Here is a 20,490-nt window from a genome sequence, read left to right as displayed (position 1 = left end):
CTATCTATCTCTCTATCTATCTATCTATTTATTTATTTATTTATTTGGTGTTAGGAATTGAACCCAGGGGTGCTCAAATGCTGAGTCACATTCTCAGCCCTTTTTGATATTATATTTGGAGACAGGGTCTCGCTAAGTTGTTTCGGGCCTTGCTAAGTTGTTGAGGCTGGCCTTGAACTTGAGATCCTCCTCCCTCGGCCTCCCAAGCTGCTGGGATTACCATTGTGCACCACCCCGCCTGGCTGCTTTGACCACTCTGTTAAGGCGTAACAAACCCCATTCTTTATTTCACTGCCATGTGAGAGTGGCCATTATAAAGTCCAGGAGAAAATCAAGCCCAAAAAGGGAGTCAAATACATCATCATTTCCCACATTCAAATTCTAAAAAACAAAAACAGTAGAAACACACAATAATTTAGGGCTCACTCTTGTTAACTCTTGCATAGGTAGCTGGCAGGTGTCCAGATTAAAACTCGAGATGTGCCATTCCATTAGCATTCTGCTACCCAGTGTTGTCAAAGACATTCCATGTGCCTGGCACTGTGCGAGGTGCTGGAGACACAGCAGAAGCAACCCAGATAAAATTCCCACCTGCACAGGCTCGTCTCCTGGAGGAGAGACATGGAACCCAGAACACCCAAGGGATCTGCACAGCAGAGGTCGGCTTCTCGGTGGTCCTCCTTGCCTGCAGACAGTGGACCTCAGCACAGTGCCGTTATCTGTGTGGAGCCTCTTGGAACCTAGCAGTGTGGTCAAGGGTGGGTGATGGGGAGTTAGTGGACAGCACCATTACCATAATAGCAAGCGTGGCTGCTCTTGTGAGGTGTTCAGCACTTCTGGGGACTGGACTGTCTGAAGACTTGGGTACCAAGTTTTAACCTGTGGCTTCAAAAAGGCTAAGTTTGTAAAAGGCATGATCACCGTAGAGGGCTGAGGGTGATGTTTTCCATCCCAAGGGCAGAACCACCTTGTGCATGAGATCATTTTGGCATTGAAGACCTTGATACACGTGCAACCTCCAAGTCATTTTTTTTTAATATTTATTTTTTAGTTTTCGGTGGACACAACATCTTTATTTGTATGTGGTGCCGAGGATCGAACCCGGGGCCACACGCATGCCAGGCGAGCACGCTACCTCTTCAGCCACAGCCCCAGCCCCTCCAAGTCATTTTTAATGAAAGGATGCCTGTATTTCTAATGATAGGGACGTCGTTTTGGGGGGCCAGGTGGGGAGAGATTGCTACTGCCTGATGGTGGCCCCAGGATTCATGTACACCAGAGAGGGCCTCTGGGGGGGGGCATCTTGGAGGACTCCCTAGGGCAGAGGGCGGGGTTGCTGCTTGGGGCGGGGACATGCCTGGCAGGTCCACCATACCCAGGAGGAAGTGGGAAGGAATGTATGGTAGTGTAGAGAAAGGGACTGGTCTCACTCAGTCTGCCCCATAAGGACTGACTGACAGCCCCAGGGTAGCTGGACGGTCCAGGCTGCCTCTCGCCTGCGCTCCGCCGCACTGGGTGCCTGCGCTGCACAAGAAGGATGGGGAAATTAACGTCTGTGACAAAGACACCTAGTGCACACAGCTGGGCGTTAGCCATTAGTCTGTTTTACTAAACGATACAAGAGCAAAGGGCACGGCTACTCATGTCTTGGCCTGGGGCCAAGATCCATCCAACAGCCCCTTATGATTTTTTTTTAAACCCCCAGCTCTTATATAAAACTTTTTTAATGGCACCACCATCTATTTTCCTTAAATAAAAAATGTTGAATGTTTCTCTCACACCCACTGAAGAGGGAAACGAGAGTTTAAATGAACTCCGAATGCTAAGAATTTAATACAGCTCCAGCTGCTGCCTGTAGGTTTCTTCAGTTCAAATCTTTCGGTTTGGGAGCTGCCCAGATGCTCTGTGATCTCACCCACCATTTGAAAGTTGCTGTGCTACTGAGCAGCAGTTTTAAAGCACATAATGAAAATCACTTGACTTGTGGCCTCTCTGATCAACAGGTGAGTCCATTATCTGCTGGTAAAACAAACCAGATAGTCCAAGTTAAAAAAAAAAAAAGTAACACGATAATTATCTACTTGGAGGCAGAAGAAAACTCTGAGGGTCTGAGTGTCTTTCACTCTGTTTGATACTTTAAGCTGGGGGAAGGCTTGCTGTGGATTCCTTCAAGATTTCTCTGATGGAATGACCCTTTTCTCCTCATGCCTGGATTTCACTGTCTCCAGTATAGAAAAGAATCAGGGGGATACAGATTTTGATTGACTCACATAGGAAATGTGTTTTGAGTTCTTTGTGGGAGAGAAGGGGGAAACGTGAAAATGGGTAGCAGCCCAAGTAACTTTCAGGAAAGGGCTATGCAGACTTGCAGTTAGGTGGAAACATGCCAAAGTGCTCAACTATTTTAGGGGACGCAAATAAGAACACTAAAACCTACCTTTGAACCCATGCCAGTGCAACCAGATACAGAACTTTCTGGAACACAGAGCTTTCTTGGTTCTGCAGTGTGAGGGCATGGGTTCCTCAGCTGCTCAGAGGGGCTTCTGTTTTTTGATGGATGGCAGGTGATTCGGGAGCTCCCTGGTGAAAGATGATGGAGCCAGAGAACTGCATCAACTGTGCTGTACGGCTCCCCCGGGGCTCCCCTAACTTCTGCTGGTAAAATACGGCCCTTGGCTCTAACATCCCTCCGGGCGGGCATACATTTCAGATGGGAAAAGCAATGGGTCCAATGGAAGAAACTGAGGTGGGGCAGAAGTGGCGAGTGATTGTGTCTCTGCGGTGAGGCAGGTGAAGGACCACCAGGCTCCCCAGGGACACGTAAAGCTGGTTGAAAAAACGGCGCTTTGTTTCCATACAGATCCAACTGGATTTTACAAAGCCAGCTCTTTTAGTGTTCCCTCCTGACCCTGAAGCCAAATTTGCCAACATATCCCAGCAGAAAGCTCTTGCGCTTACGGCTCCACTTATGTGGACTGGAATTTCTTTTAAGAAGTTCCAGAGTCACCATCTCAATTGCCTTGAGTTGTGCACTCAATTCTTTTTTTTTTTTTTTTTTTTTTCATTTCTTTAAGGTCCATCTCAATTCCTGCTTCCTCCGTGAAAATGTCTGTTGCTGCTCTTGAGTTCAGGTTGCTTCCTCTTACCTTTGGGCCCCCCAGAGCATCCAATGGCCACATAGTCCAGTCCTCCATGATCTATTACCGTGCCGTGATATTTTCTGATTATGTCTAGTGTTGTTCTGCTCCATCAACTCCGCAGTCAACTCCTTGAGGCAGCAGCGATGTTTTCTATAAACTTCCACCGCAGGCAGCGCAGGGCCTGCGAACTCCATAAATACCTGATGAGTGATGGGGACGCCGCGCTGCCTGGTTACCCCCTTCTCAGGTCCCCCTCCCTTGGTACCAACCATCCCAGAATGCCCTGCGCCTGTCTCCATGGAGACCAACTTTGTGTTCTCCTGTTTGGGACTTGATACTTGACTGAACAGGAAATTTAGCCCTGGGGAATGGGAAACAACAGCTAGTGCTAAGAACTCTGGGAATTCCTTTTTTTTTTTTAAATGACAAAATCCATGCTTGTGGGGTAGGTGTTTAAAGGTGATTTTGGAGACTCTAGAGTCCAGTAACAAAGAAGAATCTGGGCTTTAGATCTGGTTCGAAAATATGATGTGTGCCAAGAATAAAGTGGTGAGGAGAAACCAATGGCAGTAGCCAATTTGTTTGTGATTAGCCCAGGTCGAATTAATGGAGGCTTAGACAAACTCGTGTCATTGGATTCTCCTGGTCAGCTGTGCGATTAGCCAGTGTATAAAAACCCCACCGTCTGTTTCTCCTCACCATGTGGACTCCCAGAGAGGTTGCCCACGATAGCCAGAAGTCTGTCTTGATTTTCTCTGTGGCTTTAATGGTCTCTATGTCTCTCCTCCTTCCACAGGTGGAAAATAAAATCCCACATAACAGTTATGCCTTGGGAAAGCTGAAATAACATATATAGCAACTGAACAGTTATAAGGGAAAAGCACATCATGAATTTAATTCCATTTCCAGATGTAAAATGTCATAAAGAATTTTTTTCCATACTTGGCAATATAACAGGAATTTTCGAGACCATTTTATTTAGCTAGGTGTACGCATGTTCGTAAGTGTGGTATCAGAGAGTCTTCGACATCAAGTGGGCCATAAATGCTATGTGGAATAGCTTTCCTGAGGCCCCACATGGAGCTAAGGGGTGGACAGCCCTCGCTGAAGGGGAAGGAACCTGCCTCTGATGGATGGAGAATTTGGTGTGGTTCAGAGCAGGAGTTCGGACCACAGGGGGAGGTCTCTAGCTCGTGTCATTCCACTGACTCCAGACAATGGAAGTGTCATCTGTTTCAGAGGGCAGGTCACTTAGTCATCCCACACATTCTTCATCCTGACTTCTTTACCCTCCTCGTGTGAGACTCGGGAGTCTGTAGGAACACCTGGGCGTGAGCCGAGACGGGCTGGCTGGAGGAGGCCCTGAGCTGGCCATTCCTCGGACTCCCCTAAATCAGACACTTCGAACTTTGAGAAGGATAAATAAAAGCAACCACACCGCGTGGTGTTCCCCAAGTCAAGGACAACTCAGAGCAAGACATCAGAATAACCCAAAGGTGGGAAAAGTCGGTTGAGTGGAAGTCCCCATCCCATCCGTCCCATCCGACATCATTCTGATACCAAGCAAACTGCTCCTCAGTTGGAAAATTAGCCGCATAGGCAGGTTCACGGATGTGTCCACCTAAGGGTCATGGACAGGAGAGAGCTCTTTACAACTCAGCTCCTGCTTTGTATAAATTATTAGAGAGACGAGGGAGAACGTTTGGGTAACGAAAAGAAAAATAGAATTTGAGAAAGCCAATCAGTTTTCGTGAGTACTTTTTTGCCAACTGCTAACGTGCTCATAGATTCTCCTTAAAACTTTCTTGTATTTTTCCAGGGGAGGGACAAGTTTTTTATTTGTGTTTCTCTTTCTGCAAAACACTGCCTGATAGTTGGGTGACTCAAAACGAAACCTCCCACCGTCACTCTCCACTTGGTCTGTGGTCACTGAGCTGGCCTCTCCCCAGGATGAGAGATCACAGTCCAACAAAATAAGAAATGGCAAAAAGCAAAAAACCACTTTCACTTAAAAAGATGCAGGCTCTTTCGGTTGATTCCAGCTCCGCCCTCCTGGAAACTTGGCTTGAAGGTGTCACTGTGAATGAATTGCTTGTAGCTTTTGTGTTGAATGGAAATGTTTCTGTTGAGGAGGCCCAACAGCTACAAGGAGCTGGTATGCACGTCCAGGGGACTTGCCACGAGAGCTTGGAGCTACAATACAGATGTATCAAGGCTGAGGAGTAAATGAAACTTGTCACTAGTGTTAGCAGCAAAACCCGGGGTCCATCCCTCACAAATTATGGACATCTGTATTCCTAATTGGCATTCTTTAGGGCTACGCCAGCAGAATGGCTGCACCAGGAGAGTGTGACAGGCTTAGAGGAGATGAGGTATCAGGGTGAGGTGACAGGAGGCATTGATGAGGCAGGAAAGTTCTTTGGGATGGAATACTCTCCATATGTTTGCTACGATGCTGGCGATTTTTAGCTTCAGGTACCTTCAGATGACACCTTTTGTCCCTACTAAATTTGCTACTTTTAAAACAGATCAGTTTTTGATCGTAGAAGAACAAGTGGCATTGATGGCTACATGATCCCAGGACCGTTGGTAAAGATGCATACAAATAGTTAACAAGGTAATGGTAAGAAATGTTGACCTTGATTTGTTTAGCTAAGATGTAAAGATTTTTGAAGGTCAAAGGTGTCCTTGTGTAGTGTTTTGGAGTCTAACTGTGCCTGACCCTCTAACATTAAGCTGCTGTGGCCTGCAGTTTTGAAGAGTGAAGCAAACCAGGGGGAAAGCGAGAAGGGGGAGAGAACAGGAAATGGAGTGAGGTGTTTCAGGAAGTTGTCAGGGGTTGACGGATTGATTCCAGATGGAAAGGGTCAGCCTTCGTGACCCAGGAAATACTCACTAGGGGAAAGAAGTTGGCTTGGGGAAGGGGAAGGCCTGGGAGTGAGATGATGTTGGAATGCACATTCCACTTCCTTTCGTCTTAAAACATCCAGAAATTTTAACTTCTCCGAATAGAATAATATCAGTGTTGTCATCGTTCATCAGAAAACGGTGAAGGAAGTTAAACTCGAAGCTTCGACTGAACCAAATGTATCTTCGCCTCCCTAATGTTATCCAGTCTTCCAGAAGTCGAGGGGATGTGTAAAATCAGTGTTTAAGTGGGCGTCCCCATGTAGGGAAGCAGCAGCGGCCCAGCAGGCCTGGTTTCGTGTGGTGGAGTTTGTGGATTAAGTCCATTACATTTTACAAATTCACTTTAATAGCAGGCTTTTCTAGGTACCTCTCAGCCTAAGATATTTAGAATATGAAAAACTGGAACTTGCCTCATATCTATACACACACACACACACACACACACACACACGCACGCACGCACATACATTTGGACGTAATTTAAAATCTTGTAATAAATTTTGCAGACACTGAAATAATTCAGGTTAATTCCCTTGCTGTCATGAGAGGCCGGCGCTAGCCAGCAAGAGATTAAAATTTATTTCCATTGTTAATAGAAAATAATGAAGTGCATCTGAACCACCAGGGTATGTCATTCGGGAAATGTTCACTTTGGAACTAGGTCTCACTCCACCCAAATGGACAATGATGGAATCTGCTGGCTCGGGAGAGCCCCATATTTCGTGGCAGGAGCATTAATGGACGGTATGACAAGGAGCTGGTGGAATGGATTAAAGTGGTCTCTGAAGGAGCGCTCCTTACATCCGCATCATCCTCGGGCAGAGCTGGGGTTTCCCTCAGCGTGTCCAGGACAGCTTCGTGGTGGTGAAGGCCGGGAGCACTCTCTCATCCTTGTTGGGGGATTTCTGAGTTGTTTTCCAGCACCGAGAGCTGTGCCTTTGAAGACCCACTTGCACACACGATTTGCAAGAGTGGTCCAATTCCTCTTTCCCCCCTCTTCATCCTGTTATTTCCAGAGGGTAAGCACGCACCCAGGTGTGGGCTTCTAACCTCCACGTTCACCTGAACTCGGGGGCCGTGAGGTCCCATCCCTCCCTTGACTGTGCTGAGGTCTCTCTGATAAGAGCTTGTGCCTGGGTGCGCCTGCCACCCAGGGTGGGTGTCTCTGTTTGGTGGTTGCCTTCACAAGATAGGAACTATCTGGAAGGACTTTTCCCAGATGCTCCCACGTTACCACAGACACAATTGAAAACAGACCCTGAGCGAGACAGGCTACGTCCCCGAATGGTGAGCAATTATATGGGTGATAATTTTCTGAATGACAACTGAGGTTCTTTGGAGTTGTTCTCTGACTCCCCAGGGCCTGCCGTAATACCTGGCGTGCAGTAGGAAGCCCAGCGAATACCTGTTGAGTTGAATGATGGAAACCCACTAACGTCCATGTAAAACCTCACATGTGCTCCATCATGCCCAAGGAGTGAGGCATGATTTGTGAACTCATGGGTCCTAGGGATTCTCTCAATCCTATTACATTATAAATATAAAAATGTTAAAAGATACTATGTAAAACTCCATAGGCCAAAAAAAAAAAAAAAATCAGAAAAGTGTTGCTTTGTGAAAGGTGGGGTTAGGATCGACTGCAAATGGACATAAGGTAAATTTCCAGCGGGGGGGTGGGGGGATGGCATATTCCACATCGTGAGAGTCGTGTAAACTGTCAATTCTACAGCTAAGTTCCATGCATTCCACAACATGTTAATTTTGTTGAAAAAAGAGCAAACTCAAATCTGTGGTCATCATCATCTTTTATGGACTAGTCGGTGGGGCGTGGGCAGTGGTGTAGATGAAATGAGATCAGCGATGTTTTGATAACTCTTGGAGCTGGATGGTGGGTCCTAGGGATTCATTATGCTAGTCTGTTTTGTTTGGAATTATTCATAATAAAAAGGGTTTTTTTTAATACCATCTAATTCTTTCATAGTAAGAGGTAAGGCAAGGTCAAGCCCCTCCCCCTCCTTCTTCATCTGGGAAGTAGAAAAGGGTTGGCAGAACAATTACAAGTAGAATATCGACAAACCTCATTTGGGGTGTGGGCAGGAGGGATAATTCTGAAACATGGCTTGTCATTACGTACCTATTCAATGCCTGTCCTCAAAAGGTCTATACATATGCATGAATTTGTATATACCAAGTTCCTTCTCAAAAAAAAAAAATCACCATGCAAAAGTGACGTGAGCTGAGAAGCTGTCTTGCATTCTGGCCCACTCAGCTTCCTGGGTGGAGTCAGTGGGTGAGTGTGGCAGGTCACCCTCCTCTGCCTCACCCTGCTAGCCCTGGCCGCTTTGAACTTCTCCCACTCAGATCTGCGTTGTACTCTGTGGACCTCAATTCAATACCCTTCTGCTCTCTATTTCATGGTCTTTAGTGTCTTTCTCCGGCCTGAAAGTGGTTCTCTGAAGGTGGGGGCCCTGCTCTTAACTGCTGGTCCCCAGCCCCCTTTGCCCCTTTCTAGAACCTTGCCCAGAGGCTAGACCATGGCAAAATCTCCCGGGGAAGTGTCCGTGTGGCCTCAGACTGGTCAAAAGAGGCAGGGGCGGGGCAGATAGCCCACGGACTCATCCTCACTTGGCACGTCCGGAGCGCTGTGCTGAACAGTTTCAATGTATTATCTCATTTTTCCTCCTTTTATCTCATTTGGCCCTGTGAGATAGGCGGCGTTGTTTGTGTTTTACGGATAAGAAACATTGAGATTCAAAAGGGTTCAGTAATTTGTCCACGGTTTCATGTCAGAGAGCAGCAGCCTGGGACTTGGATCTAGTTCTGACTCCAAACCCCAGGCTCACCCAGGACTCTACACCCACCTCTTCCCCTTCCTCCAGCTAGATACAAAATGTCCTGCTGTCTTCAATGCTCCATTCTGAGACCCTAATCTTCTCACCAACAGTCTTCAGACTCTGCTGCTCTTCCCTGGTGGGTGGGTGCCACAGACAATGGCCGGCCAGCATCCCGATGCCCAGCACGATGTCAGGGTATCTTTGAAGTGCAACAGCCCCTTCCCCAGCTTGGAGAAGTGACCTTCCAGCTGGTGGTTCCTACCCACCTCTGGGTCACATCCAGCAGGCACCTTGTGATGATGCAGTTGAAGGCTCTTCTCAGAAGGATGGTCTGGGCCTTCCACAGAGAACTGGGCTCTTGGAACTCACGGGCAGAGGGCCCGTTTTCCCACTTGGTGACCCAGGCAGGGTTTGAATAGGAATGCACGACGACAGAGGGACAAGGCCCCTATCTTTCCATCAGCTTCTTCTAAATCATGGGAAGCAGAGCACCTGTTGAATTAGGAAGAATATGTCCATCCCTGAGTCCTACCCTGTTCCCTGTGTCACAAGGAAGTGTGCCCAAATAGAACTCTGAAGCGCGTGTGATTTGACGCCAAACTCACCCACCCTTGGTGCTGACCCTGCAGGTGGTGCTGTCGACCACGGTGAACGTGGACGGACACGTGCTGGCCGTTTCCGACAACATGTTCGTGCACAACAACTCCAAGCACGGACGGAGGGCCAGGAGGCTTGACCCATCCGAAGGTGGGTAGGGCTGTCGGCTGAGCATGGCAGATGAGCAAAGTCCTCCACAGATTTTCTGGTTTGAATTTCCAATTTACATGTGGGAGTTAGAGTGGGGAAAGTCCAGTGAGCCGTGCGGGTTTGTAAGGGAAGCTGTAAACACAGCCTGCTCCGGGCGGGGCCGGGCCCCCCAGTTGCCCCCCGGCCTCTTCCATTCTGCTCTGTTTTCTTTTTGCTAGACGGGCATTTCAGGCAAATGTAGGCCTATGACATCTTAGTTAAACAGGAACATTACAGTGCCAGACGTGTATGAATAAGTGTCAGATGTGCCCTTAAACAGATTGTGAGCAAAACAAAACAATGTGCAGAATGAAACTGACACTAATTGATTTTTGTTTGCTTGGACAAGAAGAAATCGTGGGCTGCTCTGGGTAGTTTTCCAAGTGCATTAAAGTAATTAGAAATACTGGTCACTGTTAAACTTCAACTTGTCCAAAAAATTAAAGTGTATCGATGAACGCAACTGACAAACCTAAGTAGATTCCATCTCGCTCGTTCCCCTTCCTTCTGGACTCCCCGGCTCGTGGTGTGGGGAGACCTTGTAATCTAGAACGAGTAACCAAATTAGGCTACTATTAGAATGTGATGTTTTGCTAGACGCTGCCCACCGGTCCCCACCCCCAACCCGGCCCTTAAAATGTATCTTGTATCATTTTAAATAGGAATTAATGAACTGAAAGAAAATGATTGAATCAGTAAAGAATTTGGAGTGGTGTTAATGCTCCCACAGTGAGCACTGAAAGGAGAGAAGAAAACCCCAGAGTTCAGAGCTGGGAGCCCCTCGAGTTTCTTTTGACTGATTGGATGTGATTGACTGGCTGTTCAAAGGGGGCTCATGTTTTTGGAGTCCTGCCAAAGTTCTCCTCCACCTTTGACCCTGTCAACTTTGGCAATGGAGTGATGGATTGACTTTAGTTATGGCCTGAAAACCATATTGGGTTCCTGTTGGGATGTGCAGTCCAGGGACCTCAGACATATGGACAAAGGGAGGAAAATCCTTCCCACAAGTTAGGAGACTGATTAGAAATTGTCTCTTGAGTTGAAAAAAAAAAAAAAAAACCCTTCAGCTATGGTAGAGCTTGCTTTCTCCTTCTCCGCCCAGCGCATTAATGGGCCTTGTAAATTTTAACATCGTGGGGCAGAGGAGGTGGGGAGAGAAAAGGGATTTACACTTTTCTAGTGTGATCAGCTTATAAAAATATGGGCAAAAACAACAGAGTTTTCAAAACACCCTTTGCACAATTAGCTAAGTGTTTCGCTTTTTCATACATAATGGTCAGCTCATTAGGCTTTAATGACCTGGTGCCAACCAACAACCAATTAGAGGAGGACGGCAGGTCAAGAAAGCTCAACTTGAACTTCATGGAATGGCCAACAGCTTCCCGGGACAGCCATTCCCAAAGCTCCCGACTCCCACCACGGAGGATAGGGCTGACTTTTTCTTTCCTATCCTCTCAGCGACCCCCTGCATCAAAGCCATCAGCCCAAGTGAAGGCTGGACCACAGGAGGGGCCATGGTCATCATCATTGGCGACAACTTCTTCGATGGTCTCCAAGTGGTGTTCGGCACCATGCTTGTGTGGAGCGAGGTAGGCAGTCAGCTTCTCTCCCCTCCTTTGGCCCAAAGGTTTGTTTAAAAAAAATATATATATTTATTTTAGTTGTAGATGGATACATACCTTTATTTTATTTTATTTTTTACATAGTGCTGAGGATCGAACCCAGTGCCTCACACATGCTGGGAAAGCGCTCTACCACTGAGCCACCACCCCAGCCCCCAAAGGTAGTTTTTATCTGGGGAAACAGAATGAGCAGGGCATGAGGGATAAAAACGCCTGAAGTCATGCTCGTTGCAGGGACATTGTTAAAATGGCAAACACCCATTGCAGTATTAGGTAAAATTGTGAAAAATTAGAAAGAGGCTACATACTGGATTAAAGGAGCATGGTAGAAATAATAATAGTAATAATAAAACATTTTCCACCATTGAAAATCATGGTCTGAAAAAACTTCTGCTGACCTAGGAGCAGAGATATGCACCTGCCATAATGCTCGTTGGGAGAAAAATCAGGACAATGGGCCTCTGCATAGGCATAATCTAATTCTGTGACTCACGTCCAGAAATGTACTGGAAACACACCAGATGTTACTGCTGGATGTCTCTGGGTTATGCAATGCTATTTTTCTTTCTTTCTTCCTTTATTTCTGTAATTCCCCAATTTTCTCAGTTGGGTATGGCTGGTGTTCTAGCCAGAAAAACAACAGAACACACAGCAAAAAAGAAGCGATGGCCGGATCAGTAAGGGGGACCGCGGCGGTTCCCTTGGCGATGGCTTGTCTAACGGCTCTCTCATGTCCCTTCCCGTTCCTTCCTCAGCTCATAACCCCTCATGCCATCCGAGTGCAGACTCCTCCCCGGCACATCCCCGGAGTAGTGGAAGTGACATTATCTTATAAATCCAAACAGTTCTGCAAAGGAGCCCCGGGAAGGTTCATTTACACAGGTAGGTGACGGAGCGGGGAGACTGGCCTCCAGCTCCCCTTGGCTCTGGTGCCCGGCATCTCTCTCTGAAACTATTTTGGTTTTTTCTAGGTCTTTCCAGTGGTGTGGGAAGAGGGCTCTGACACTGAATGGTGAAAGTGTGGACTCAATTCTAAATGTGTATTTTACTTCAGCAACTTCGGCCTGGTCTAGGGTGGTCATGGCGGGTTGTTTTGGAAATGAACACCTTGCTCATCTCTTCTATTGTGTTTGCAATTTGAAAAGTTACTGTCCTAACTCCCAAAGGGACACCTTTCCTCCACTCCTTCAGGGTGGTTTGTATTGCACACTTATCCTGGGAAATCATAGTGAAGTCTAGTGCCCCATCTTACCTTCTAGACAGAGAGACAGATGGAAAGAAAATAAATCACGTGATTTCAGAGGGAAGGAAGGAGGGCCTTGGGTAGGACAGGTGGGAGCCTCTGAATCCCAGGACTGGGCCCACCGTGGAAACCCATGCCCTCCCTCCTTTCCTCTCTGCCCTCTCCAGCCCCCCCCCCCAGACCCCCCCCCCCCCCCCCCCCCCCCCCCGGCTGTTCTCTGTTGGATTCACTGGTGTTCGCTGGAACCTGACCTGGTAGTCCCCGGATCTGCAAGGCACTTCCCTTCCAGGATCACAGACTGGGAAGTGGGAACACGCTTGGTGCAGATAGTACAGGAGCCATGGTGGGCGAGGTGGGAAAGGCCCGAAGGAAGGGCTTCTAACGGGAACCCCCCGAGGTTGCAAGGCCAGGGTTAAAGCCAAGACCTGCAGGGTCCTGCCTTCCTAGACCTTGGGCTGCTCTCGCCCCCGGGTTAGGGGCCTGGACTCATAGCGTCGCTTGCCTTCTAAATGATTCTTTTCCCCATCTTATAAAGCGGACCACCTACTTCCCCAAGCTAAGGAGAAGACTGATTGACACCGTGCATGGAAATGGTGGCAGGATGGTAAAGGCTTAACAGGAACAAAGAGGGGTTCAAAAGTTTTGTTTATTATCAGAAGTGCCTTTATTGTTGTCCTTGGTATTTTCATGGAAACTTAAACAAGGAATTGAAATGGTGATGAGTATTAAAACATGACCTGTACAGGATTCTAGGAGTATGTACTGAGGGAATCAAGTCTTAAACTGAGGTGTTGGGGAGAACTCAGAAAAATGAAGACAGAGGAACAGCATGTGCAAAGGCCCCGGGGTAGGAAAGAGTGTACCATATTTTTGATGACCACTATGATCAAGGCAAAAAGAAGGACTTAGAGAGAAGTTGGGTACAAGCCAGAAGGGAGAATGGGGGCCACAATGCATCCAAGCCCTTTTCTCAGCTCTTCCCTAAGTGCCATGGGCAGCCGTGGGAATATTGCTGCGATCAGATTTGCCCTTGCAGAGGTTGTTGTGGCCACAGTGCTGAGAATGGCTCAAAAGCCAATGTGGATGCAGAGAGGTCAGTTGGAGGCCAGCGTGTTGGCTCAGACCAGAAATGATGGTGGCTTGAGCCAGCGTGCTGATGGTGGGGACAGGCAGAAGTGGGTGGAATTGAGGCGGTTGCACTGATGGGGATGATGGATGGGATGGTGTGAAAGTTGGGGAGGGGAGGGAAGGGGGCGACGCTCAGGTTTCAGGGTTGAAAAATTGGGTGGGTATAGTTTAGAAAGTGATTTTTTTTAAAGGTAGAAAGTGCTAAGGGAGTTCAGAGGAAGGACAGAATACTTCCAGCTGGCGGAGAGGTGGGAAGATTTAATATTGTAAAGATGTCGATTAATGAACGAATCCAACACAATGCCAATCAAAATACCAACAGAACGTTTGGGGAGACTTTACAAAGTTCACCTGGAAAAGTGTTAAAATAGAACACTTGATTATGAAAAATGAGAGAGCCTTGCCCTACTGGACATTCAAACCTATTTTAAGGTTCAATAATTAAAAGAATATGGGGCTCTGCAGAAACAGAAATGTCACGCCACAGAAGAGAAAATTTGAAAACAAACTGTTTTTGCACGTGTTGAGTGGATAAATACCGAAATATCAGCATCGTGAGGAGCCATCTTGGGTCCATGTGGAAAATAATGTTTAACGAACATGTGAAAGAAAAAGATTTCTAATTTCACATGACAAACTAAAATATACTCAAATGAAATAGTTCAATTAAAAATACAGATATTTCAAAAGATTATAATCCACAACATCATTATCACGTTGAGCCTTGCCCGTCTTGACCCCAAAGATACCATGCAGAAAAGATGGGGTTACATAAAAAGAAAATTTCTCATGTGAAAGTAGCCAGGCATGAAGTCAAAAGGATAGAAAGAACTGGGAATGTGTCTACTCTGTAGGATATATTGTGTCACACATAAAAAGATTCATTCATTTGTTCAGTCAGTCAAAATTTCTTTTACGCCTGTTCTTATCTACTGCCATGTTACGCATTGTGATAAAGAGGTGAACGCTGTATTTCTTGCAAATTAAGAAGGAAAAAAGCAAATACCCACACAGAAAGCTAGCAAGTGGCATCAGTTGCTATATATGTTATTTCAGGAGTCCAATGAAGCAATAAACATTTTTAAAAGTCCAACCGCATTAATAATCTAACAAATGCAAATTAAGGCAACTCTTAAGAGTACCACAAATTTTTCTTTATCGAGTTAACAAAGCTATTTCTTAAACAAATGAAAAAATATCCACGTTGGCAAATTTAGAAAAAGGTGGAGATTTTAATGCCCCACGGTAGGAGGGTAGATGGTGAGAGAAGAGGGCCCCGATGGTACCAGCCTTAAAAATACGTGTGCCCTTTAACTCCTCAGTTCTACTTTGAGCAATACATACTTAGAAAATAATTGAATTTGCTCAAGGCTGTTCTTTGGAACACTATTTATAGCAGTGAAAAAATCAAAAACATCTTTAGTGTCCATTAGGGGATTTATTAAGTAAATAACGAAACATCTTCACACTTTTAAAACATTAAAAATGATACCATTGACGGATACTTACAGGAGAGCAGGTGTGATGTATGTTCTTTAAAAAGCTTCAAAACAGTATGGATAGGACGATCTGGTTTTTATAGATATGAGAAATGAACAATTGTACAGAAGGCACTCCGGGGCCACTGTGTTGGCAGGGGCGGTTTCTGAGAGTCAGCGTTGAACTTATTTTCATGTTGCTTATTGTGTCTGTTATTTTTTCACAAAAGTAAATAATTTTAACTAAACATTAGAAGAATAAAATTTAATAAAAATCAGCATCACTCATGTTTAAATACCAAAGGTGCACACGCTGGTAAACTTGATCTTTCAGGTGTCCGCCCAGCCAGGCAGCCAGGCAGCCAGAGAAGCTCCTTGCAGAAGATGCCTTTGAGTGGGGAGGCCAGAGGGGGCAGTTAGGGTGGGGAGGCCAGGGACTGAGAAGAGGCCAGGCGTGCAGACACCGCCTAGGATGGCACAGGAGGCTGGTCACTCACCGAGAAACGTCCGCCTTAAGGTTGCTGGCCAAATTCAACTCCTATTCATGGAGACCAGAAGCCAATGCCATCCATGAGGGTCCCAGGCCCCACAGGAAATGGGTGGGGGGTCCTTGTTTCTCCCAGTGAATGGGCAGTACCACCATGAAAGCTCACTTAGTCTCCGTCTGATGGTGGAAAGGCAGGGACTTGGCAGGGAACCGGAGAGGAGAGAGCTCTACCCAGACCTGGGTCCTCGCTCCTGCTGGCCCTGTGGTCATGACTGTCTCCCTGTGGGAAGCTGGACGGAGGCCTGTTGGATTTGTAGTGGGCCTGTCCTCTAAGGACCGAGGTCAAAACCCTGGGCAGCTCTCTGAGCACCTTGGGAGTCAGCGCCTTCATTCCTCTGCAGGTGCGTCATGGCGGGATGGGTGCTCGAGGTCCCTGCAGGCCTAGACTAAAACTCAGCTCCAACGGTGAGGTGCAAAGGCCCATCGGATCCCAGAGGAAAGGAAAACCTTGCAACCTAGCAAACTTTGGTGGGGGCGGGCTGAGCCCTCTGGGGAGGAGCTGGCCAAGAGGATGGGCCTGGGGAACAGAAGAGCTGATCTTGGAGGCTGCTCTGGGGGAATTGTGTGTCCTTTTGTCAAGTCACCTGACCTCTCGGAGGAGTTTCCTTTTCTTTGTCTGGAAAGCTCAGGTAGTAATTAGGCTGCTACCTGCAGGTGTTTCCCTAATGTGGCTGACCATGAGACTAGTGCTTGGCGCCACTCCAGATGTGACCAATCATGCCCTTCTGGGAAGGTCTGAGAATCTGTATTTTCCACAAAGAAATGAATCTGGGAGACCTGAGTTCTGCTCATGAGGCTGTTGCAGAGACTCTCTGGCTTGGAAAGAATCCACATGTGGGAGAGACTGGTCTCCTTATGAGACTGGGCTGTTTCCCCATGAATGCAATAGTAGTGTCTATTCTTAGTGGAATTTTCTAGAAGGAGACTCAAAAACCAAGAGGCAAGAAGGGAGGCTCCCGTGAACCTCTCCTCCTTCAGTCCTCCCCTCTACATGCACACCGGTGGTCCACCTGCAGCTGTTGGTGGTTCTGTATTCAAGGATGCACCACCATAATGAGCCCACACCTATTAGATGTATCAGGTGTAATTAGCCCAAATGCCATCATCAGCTCCCGTGGTTGCTGCTGCCAAGCACAGCACACACCCCGTCGGGGCTCTGGAAAGCAACACGTCCTCTCACACATGAGGCGTTGCGGGTTCGTTTCCTCCGCCCCTGGTTTGCTAACCTGCAGCTTGCTGCTGCAGAATTGAGAGAGCCACATGAGACCGAGGCTCGTCAGGAAAGTCCAGTTGCCTCCGTCTGGTGTGAGACCCAGAGGCAATGTGGTAGCCTGGGCTTAGCAGAAGAGATCCCTCCTCTGCTCTCCTTGCAGACATTTCCCCTGAGAGTCAGCAGTGGAGAAAAGCAAGGCCTGTGCAGCGGGACTACTGTGATGGTGGTGCCGGTGGCTCTGGCTGGCTTCATTTCCGGTGGCAGGGAGTCCAGAGGGAGACGAGTCCACAGCGTGGCATTCGTGGGAGGAATTGCTGTTGTCTGTAATTGTGGACACTGCACCACCCACAGGAGCCCTTGCTGATGCCCGAGCTCAGGCAGGTGGTCGAGGCCCTGGGGGGAGGTGAGCTTAGCTTTCCACTATTTTTCCTGTGGCTCCTTGCAGAATCTGGGCTACCCATTCCACTGTTGATTAGCAAGTTTCCCATAAGTTCTATCATCAGACAGAAGCAGTCAAAAAAAAAAAAAAAAAAAAACCTAAAGATGATAGCAATTCAAGAATCACATCTGTCGTCTGCTGAGCACACAGGGACGGGCTCTTCCTGGGAGCTCTGACAATCACCACCTTTCCCATGACGATGACAGTTTTATTAGTACCTCAACTTCATAGATGAGAAATCTGTCACATAGGCAAATTAAGTCACCTGCATATGGCCACCAAGCTAGGCTCACTCCAGGCTGTCCTAGTACAAAGTCCTGCCCTTCAGCACTAACCTGTATGACTTACTGATTCTGTGCAGCTTGTTCAAAATGATAGTGGGGCCACCTGTTTGGTCTCACCTGGTGGTTTTACTTGTCTCCCTGGCTGTTACTCTGAAGAAGGGCACAGGAAACAGGGGGTAGCCAGAGAGTATGAAGGGGTCTCAGAAGAAGGCTTACCTCTGCCTAGGTTTTCTACAGGCCATGTGAGGATATTTCTCTCTCAGTGCGACATGGTGACTCACAGTCTTTGAAGGGCTTTGAACTCCTTCGAAGTGATGGCCACGTTCCTGTCCACAAATAACTGAGTTTGCAGAAGATGAAGGCATGACAGGCTTATTACTCCTGTGAACTTGGCACCGGGTGGTAGGCGACCCCACGGGTTGCTGCTGGGCAGTAGAGAGGCCGGGACAGAACGGAGAGACTGGGATTTTCATGCCAGCTCTGGGGGAAAATCATGTAACTATTCCTTGCACCATTTTTCTACCCTAAAGAATGGAGATGTATTTAGCTAACTGGGAAGAGGAAGGTCAATAGGTTTGCAAAGCTAATTATATGTATAGATACAAAACTCTAAGCAGAATTCACTGTGGCCGGCACTGGAAGGAGCTGCTTATACAGCAGGTCTTTTGAGCCCAGGTGGCTCCTCCCTGGTCACTGTTGGGTGGCCTTTCTCCGTGTCTTCTTGGGAAAGGTGGGTTCTTGTTGAAAGAACGCCCACATCATGCCCTTCATGTTGCGATCTAGATGAGAACTCAGGGCTCTGCAGGAAACAGAGAAGGCCAAGGAACGTGGACCCTGCAGATGGGGGTCAAGAGAGAGGATGGGCCCCAGCTGCCACCGGTGCCTGCAGATGCTTTGGGAGGTGTGCAGTGGAATTTAGAGGTGAAGGAAGCCAGCTGGACTGGATGGGACACACTGGGAAACCAAAGAAATGGTGGCAATACTCCCTGCCCCCCAAATACGTCTTCCCTTTTACTCCAGCAAAAATCAAATATGTTGATTAAATACCCTGCTTATCGTTTGGGAGAACTGGTGTTCATCAACAGGAAGAGGCAGCAGCTGGGGGGAGAAGCTAGAGGCCTGGATTTTGCCACAAACTTTCAAATCACACCCCAGATAGTGTCTTCCCGAAGGCTCTGCATGAGGCCTGGGGTCTTCCCTCCATAAAGCTGCTCTGCACAGATGTGCAGACTGGATTTCAAATGTTAATAGCTCATCCGATTTGCATTTCTTCTTCTTCTTTTTTAATAGCATCATCTGCACTCATGCCCCACCCCCCGAAAAAAAAAAAAAAGAATCCTATTGAAGAGATGAACCTGGTTCTTAGTTAAACATACCCAATTCAGACATCAAAAACTGGCCCTGGGTTTAATCGTTCCCTGTTCACACTGGAAGCAGGTTGGATCAACAGCCCTCGTGGGCTCCTGCACTTTTGTGAAGTTGCCTGGCCCCACCTGCATTGAGATCCCCATCCATCCTTCAGCGGAGTTTGAGGATTGACATCCCATGGTTGGCCCCGGAGTAGGAAGCGTTGCATCACTGGAGACATCCCAGCCCCTTAATGGACCGGTGCTCCCGGCTATAATATTCTAAATGCACATTACAGAGAGCAGGCGCGTACTCATAACTGCTCCGTTGTGGCATTTAGATTTACCCTTGAAATTTATCTTTAATTTTTACAGTTGTCTCCTTAACCATGTATATTACTCCCTTCTTCAAACAATCTGTCTTGCGGCTGCAGTGTTTCTTGAAACCAAAGCGTAATTAAATATTAAATTAATATTTCATTTAAAATTAAATATCAGAGGCTTCAGTCTAATCTTTGGCTTGTGCACTGTTGATTCTCGCCTCGTATTCTTGTTCTTGTGTCCACAAAGGCAGGTGCCGTCTCTGAATAACGTGTTCCCGCCTTATCTCTATTCCTCTTATTTTCTCTTTGGCTCTACCAGACTTTGGCTACATTGAAACAAATGGATGTGGTGAGAGATTTCCACCTTGTCACAGTTAAGGGCCACTCAATAGCCTATGACTTTAACCCCACCCACCTGGACTTCTCAGAGAAGAATTTCATCACTCAAAATAAGTAATAGCCTTAGAATCATAAAATGCAAGAGTTTGCAAGGGGGTCTGGAGACAATTTAGTCCAACTACTTGTCTTTGTAGGGAACGGAGCCCCCTGCATGGCAGGGTGAACCTGGCATCCTTGGTCAGTGCCAGGATTTAAGGCAAATCCCAAGAAGAGCCATCTGTAGCTTCTGGTCCCAAGCATTTCAGATAAGGGATATAGCCTTTGACTTTTGGACCTGTTAGGAGTGGGGTGTAGGTAGACGATTGGACGAAGAGATTGGGAACAGGAGGGGAGAGAGAGAGAGATTGAAGGGATTGAAGGATTCTGAAGTCATGGACCCTATAAAGAAAGGATAGCACAGGTAAGTCCTGAAGATGACATGCCCATGTGCTTCTAAACTAATCTTAGAGCTGGGTGGCTCTGTGCCTTCCTGCCTTGGCAACAGAGAGCATCTCCTGACTGAAGCCCCATTGGCGGTATCCTATGCTTAGCCAGGTCCGTCTTCTGATCTGCTGTTTATCTGGCAGTCAAATTCCATAGAGTTTTTGCTTATATTGGCTTTGCTTTTTATAAAACAAAAAGATTTCTTTCAATTGTTTATTCTTGAAAGAAGTTGGGATTTAGAGTTGGGACTCCAGGGTCCTCTGGTTCTGAGGACTGTCTGTCTTGGTGGACCATCCACTCTGGATATGTGACTCAGTGAATGCACATGTACAAATACACAGCTGGGCTTGGAATTTCTACTTCTGCTGGTCTCTT

General features: G+C 47.2%; 1 protein-coding gene across 1 annotated transcript in view; it reads left to right on the top strand.

Moving 5' to 3' along the window:
• The window catches only part of Ebf2 (EBF transcription factor 2), a 177,425-nt gene that overhangs the window by 130,256 nt on the left and 26,679 nt on the right, over positions 1-20,490 (top strand). The window contains exons 8-10 of the mRNA XM_046447888.2: positions 9,514-9,631; positions 11,129-11,259; positions 12,048-12,174. Of these exons, the coding sequence (XP_046303844.1) occupies positions 9,514-9,631; positions 11,129-11,259; positions 12,048-12,174 (376 nt within the window). The remainder of the gene's footprint in view (positions 1-9,513; positions 9,632-11,128; positions 11,260-12,047; positions 12,175-20,490) is intronic.

This window comes from Marmota monax, unplaced genomic scaffold, assembly GCF_021218885.2.
Source record: "Marmota monax isolate L192 unplaced genomic scaffold, Marmota_monax_Labrador192_F-V1.1 WCK01_AAM20220418_F8-fsc00040, whole genome shotgun sequence".
Lineage (NCBI taxonomy): Eukaryota > Metazoa > Chordata > Mammalia > Rodentia > Sciuridae > Marmota > Marmota monax.
The sequence above is the reverse complement of the archived record's forward strand: the minus strand, read 5'-3'. Positions and strand labels throughout refer to the sequence as shown.